This window comes from Austrofundulus limnaeus, unplaced genomic scaffold (assembly GCF_001266775.1).
Source record: "Austrofundulus limnaeus strain Quisiro unplaced genomic scaffold, Austrofundulus_limnaeus-1.0 Scaffold53, whole genome shotgun sequence".
NCBI classification, from domain to species: domain Eukaryota; kingdom Metazoa; phylum Chordata; class Actinopteri; order Cyprinodontiformes; family Rivulidae; genus Austrofundulus; species Austrofundulus limnaeus.
Window position 1 is genome coordinate 87,732 of NW_013952455.1, and position 5,832 is coordinate 93,563.

Consider the following 5,832-nt stretch of genomic DNA (forward strand, 5'->3'; position numbering starts at 1 on the left):
GTGTGTGTGTGTGTGTGTGTGTGTGTGTCAGTAGTCTACAATCTGGAATGTAAATACACTAAAACATAACGGGCACCTCCCACACACACAAACAGCCTCGCTCAGCTCCGTCTCTGTCTCACACACACACACACGCACACACACATATTAACATATGTACCCTACAGGAACACAGTGAACTCACAGTGGGCAAGCCTGAGATTGCCATGGAGACGCAGCCATGTGATCAAGGAGGTGGTCACCACGGAGACGGATGCTGCTGACCTTTTTGAGACAAGGGAGGGGGCATTAAAGAGAGCGGGACAAAGCAGAGGGTTGAGTGAGAACGTGCTGACATATATTTAGTCCGAAAGCACMGAGAAAAGAGACAGGATGTTGCAGGTTTGATGTCAAATACTTGATAAAAAAACAAAACATTACTTTTCAGATCACAGATCTGTTTTTTCAAGGTAGGCCTGACATGTTTTTGGACTGCGGGAGGAAACCAACCCACAGGCCTGCTCTGGGGTTTGAACCTAGGACCTTCTTGCTGTGAAGCAACAGGGCTAACCTTTAAAGTGCATGTGACATGATTTTTGAATGAGTTTTTAAAATAAATATAAAGGCATTATTGGAAAGACAACATTATTAGCACATTTGAAAAATAATTTCCCGCTGCTGAGATGAACAGTTGTTGAGATACAGTATTTGCATGTGAAGGAACAGGAAGTGATGTCAAAGGGTAATGCCTTCATGGAACAAAGCATTGATCTAATAGCTAACAACACAGACTGTAGAGAAGAATCTGATGTTTCTTTAGATTATTTTGAGTCACTATCACAGAGAGAAAAAGACGAGCCAGAGTTCAAATAATATTGTTTCAATAAACAAAGATTACAGAGTTCTCTTTCTTAAAGAGTTCCCCTTTATTGTCACTTCCTGTTGCACTTTGGCTGATCCAATTTCAAAAGAAAATGTGCCAGTTATGGGACAAAATGGGTAAAATACCATGTTTTATGCTAAGTTTCTTATAAAAAAATGTGTTTTCTTCAGCCGGTTCGGATGTTATCAGTCCATTAAATGGACGTTATTAGTGGTTATCAGTCCCATAGAATGGCTTCAGACTGTCCCAACAGTGCCCCCTAGTGGGTTACAAGTGCCATATACGTTGGAATGCAACAATCTGCTACCGCCGGAGTCCGGTCTACTTTTTCGTAGCCCATGTCATTTTCTCTAAAACTAACCTTAGTGGTTTTATGCCTCATATTAACCAGATTGCATAAAAAACCTAAGTAGCTTTATGCCTCATACCTGCTGACAGTCTGAAGTCATTCTATGGGACTGATAATGGCTAATAACGTCCATTTAATGGATGATAACATCCGAAGCGGGTGGTTTTCTTTGACTTTTTGTTTTTGATAGATAGGCATGTCACAAGCACTTTAACCACCTTGCAAATATTTTCTCATTTTGGTCATAATTTTCAGTTTGACGTTCCTTTAGCAGCTTCAGGAAAGACAAATCAACCAAGCAAACAAACAAAAACTAGCCCATATAAACCAAGATGAGTGAGAGTACCTCCCTCTTTAGAGCTCCAAAGCTCATTCTACACATGTTCAAAGTTTAAACAGGTCACAAGAAAGTCATTTATTATATTACTAAATAGGTATTTTTAGATATTTTTTAAAAGTTTTTACACAACCACTCTTTAAGTTTGATGAATTTTGGAGATTTTATTACAGTATTTACAACTTCGGAGATCGACGATGTCACACTAACTCCAAAAAAGCTTTACTCTACTTGTACAGTTTTTACACCAGAGCTTGGATATTTTTGTCTTCTTTCACCCAGTGTATCTCTATCTACTAGAGCAGTGTTTTCCAAAGTTGGGGTCGGGACCCAAAGTGGGATCCTGAAATATCAAGGTGGGGTCCTGAAAAGATTTTCTGAATTAAGTACATTTTTGCCTTAGTTGTGGAGTGGTTAGTATATTTAAAATGGATAAATGTAGTATAAAAACATTTTTACTAAGCCCATGTTTAGTTGACCTGATACAAATGTTTATCATCCAAAAATAGTTGGGGGCACAGGTCTCTGCTACTGTTATTTTGTGGGTCAAAAGCTGAAAAGGTACCACTGCACTTTGGTTCCCAAAGTTGGGCTTGGGACCCAGTTATAGGTCATGAAGCACCTTGGATAATCTCCAGAAATCAATTTAAAAGGGAATAAAATAATAACTGATGTAATATTTTCCCTATAATTATTACAAAATCACAAAATAAGTATAAGTATTTATATTTGTGTACAAACTGTTTAGATTGTCAAAAAGCCTGTGTTTTTAGGGTTATTAACAAAGTTCGTGTACTCAGACCAGTAATATTTGGTCACAAGTTCTTGCCATGGATATTTTGTGGGTCAGAAGACAAAAAGTTTGGGAACCACTGTACTAGAGGACACATTCTTACAACTTCCCCCTGACTCCAGAGTTCCCAAATCCAAACTATCATTGACCTTCACTGCATCAGAGCTCACAGTTTTTTCCTACAAAACTGGAAATGAGGGTCTTTTGAACTTCTTGTTTCTCCTACATAAAACACTGTAGACACATAAAAACTTAGCAGACTATTCTGCTTCTTACGGTTCAGGAAGTTTTTTTTAATATACAAATGCTTTATTTAGTTTTAGCACAGTGATTGATTGAAGCTTGTTTTCTGCTCTGTGTTTCCAGGAAAGACACTAGTGTAATGTTACRGTGATCCTGATGAGCCACTGGCCTCAACTTAAATATTTCATTTAATGTCGGTTGTCTTTACACTATGTATATGTACATTTCATACATCAAACTTTGATATCAGCTTAGATTTTAAGAAATACTATAGTTGAGATTTTTGTACAAAGAAAGTTGATGCATGTTGGGATTTTGGTCTCTTGCTGCATTGGTACCCTTCAATTTCTTCGTAAATGTTCCAGTTTAGTGTATCAACAAGTAATGTTTGGAAAATTTTGATTTGTATTGTTGTGACATTGTCACATAATCGAGGACATGTTTGAGCTTCACACTGTAGCTGATAAAAGCTAATCCACATGAAGGGAGCCTGACCTTTGACCCCTCATGTGTGTTCAGGTCTTCACCACCTACTCTAACGAAGACTACGATCGAAGCAACAGTGACGTGGACCCCATGGCGGCCTCGGCTGAGTACGAGCTGGAGAAGCGAGTGGAGAAACTGGAACTGTTTCCTGTTGAGCTGGAAAAAGGTTTGGATGCAGTTTTAAAGTCACTCAGTCAAGTCTCTTATGTAACTACACACCCTCGCACACACAAGCACACGTAAAATGGCAGGGTTCTGTGTGAGGACATGCACTGTCTGCTTGCAACTCCATTATCCCCTTATGGGATTAAAGTTAGTCTGGATTAGCCTAATTAGCAGATAGTAATTCTGGAGGTAATGGATTTCAACCACCAACTACGCATGATGGCTGCTCTCAGTGCAGCGTAGTTACTACAACTCAAACATGGACTTGCATCAAATATGAATACAGTCGTTGTAATAAAGTAAACAAACTATTTTAATTTCAAGGTTTTATGCATCAGGAGAAAAAATAAATAAATAAAATCCCCTGCTCTTTACCAAATCTTGAATTATGCAACCTCAGATATACAACACATGACATAATCTGCTATCATCTACATGCACAGAAACTGAGCTGAAAAGGAGAAAGAGCAAAAAACAAGAATATTTTCTTACTGGTTCTATAGAAATATGTCTTAGATAAGTATGTAGTAAGTAATAAGTTAAGTACGGTCTTGCTTTGCAATGTCGCATAAAAACAAATCACAAGACTTGTGGAGGAATGTCCTTTGGTCAGATGAGACCAAAGTAGAAACATTTACCCATAATGCATGGCTCCATGTTTTGAGAAAAACAAACACATCATGTCGACATAAACACATTGTAACTCCAAAGCACGGTGGTAGAAGGTTAAGGATTCTGGCACCTCGCTGTCACAGAGTAGGTACAGCCAAATTTGTGGCCATCTGTAGGACAGCTGAAACGTCGGACGGTGATCTCAAACCCAGCAGCAAAATGACTGAAAAATAAAAGGTGTTGCAATGGTTCAGACCTCAGCCTGATGCAGTTAAATTTATTATCTTTACTTACTACTTCCTTTCATGGTCACCGGTGCCCATGTCCAGCAGTCACTGTGCAAAGGACAGGGACAGACCACTTACTGCAGGTCTTAATGCTCAATTCTGATTATTTGCAAAAAGTTTAGAGTATTTTGTGTGGATGTTTAYGTTATATTTTAAATGCGACCTCCATCTGAGTCCAGTGTGAACTCTCCACGGCCCTGTTTTGACCCGCTAGTTCAGAAGACGTGATGTCACATTCAGGTATCTGTTTACAGAATGAGCTAAACACTGATGCAACCTGTTATTTAGTCGATTCTGAAGATGTTGTTCAATCACAGCCAATTAAATAATTATCTGACCTGCTTGTTTAGTTCAGTGTTTATATCTGAACCTGCCTCTGACCGGATGCTCCGGTGAAGCATTTTCTTTTTGGAATGAATCGACGTGCTAAAGAAAATAATGGATCGAGTAATTTTAGTATCAATATGGTCCGTGACCGACGTTGGACGTTACTATCATAAGTTTTTGTGGATTGTCGGTCATCCAGGACACGGAAAATTMAAAGAACAAAGACAAATCAGCTGGACTTCTGTTCTGTAGCTGAAGACGTGTGGAGCTACAAGATTTCAACTGCATGACTCGGACCGATGCGCTCACCCCCACCTGACTGATGTAAATAGATGATACGAGATGAGCGTTCAGACTGCAGTCGCTTTGTTAACCTCAGATATGTATCTGATTCAGTACCACATACTGTAAAGACCTGGGTCAGATTTGACACATTCAGACTGTCACGAAAAAAACACGATATCAATCTCATTTGCCTGCAGTGTGAATGTAGCCTCTGAGACAAACGACCATTCACAGTCAYTAACACCTAGAGACTATTTTAGTTACCAKTTAACCAAACATTCATGTTGTTGRTCTGTGGGAGGAGAAACAAATGCAACTCTACTCAGTAACATCCTCTGCCAGGATTTGATACAGCAACTTTCTTGCTGAGAGGCAAGCTGGGACTCAGACGCCTTCTGGTGGGATTTCTGAATCGACCARGGCTATTCAACTGGCCACATCCGGCCCGCGGGTAACCTCAGTCCAGCTGGCCAATGAGTCACCACCCCCTTTATTTAACTTCTTWAGTCCCAAGGGGTTTTCTTGAYGTTTTTGCTCTAAATGCATGCCGAAATGTAATTGAGTGTATCTCARCTTTTACAAACTTTACTWAAATAATYTTGGTATCAAAATAAAGCTAACATTTGGGAGATTTCATCAGAAGTGTAAAGTATTCAAACAGCTGCTATGGTTTTAGAGGTATTGGGTATGGAACATAATAAAAATAAATCACTCTCACCTGAATATTTTTTTCATTATACAGTATATAACCTATTTAAAACCATAATGAATCGGACTAAAAATTGTGGACCTTACCTGTGCAAAGATTCATGCTGCAAAAATTAAGTGGAGCAAAGTTATAGAGGTTTTAGTAAAGAAATAATTTTGCGTTTTGTCATTCTGCACAGGACGGACCATGATGGTACCATTAATAAATGTTAAGAAATCTGAAGTTTTACATCCAGAAATTATTTATTTTTTCTTACCTACCTTAAAAGGCTTGTTATTGGATATTTATTCTTTCGAAAAGTTATCCAAACATTTATTTGTCACCATATACAGTATATTATATAAAATAATGAGAAATTACTGTATATTTGACTTCAG

At 38.5% G+C, this 5,832-nt stretch overlaps 1 protein-coding gene across 1 annotated transcript in view; it reads left to right on the plus strand.

The window, feature by feature from the left end:
- The window catches only part of LOC106517796 (neurabin-2), a gene marked incomplete in the record, with an annotated part of 61,227 nt that overhangs the window by 30,918 nt on the left and 24,477 nt on the right, over positions 1–5,832 (plus strand). Inside the window, 1 exon segment of the mRNA XM_014008806.1 lies at positions 3,104–3,236. Coding sequence (XP_013864260.1) covers positions 3,104–3,236 — 133 coding nt within the window.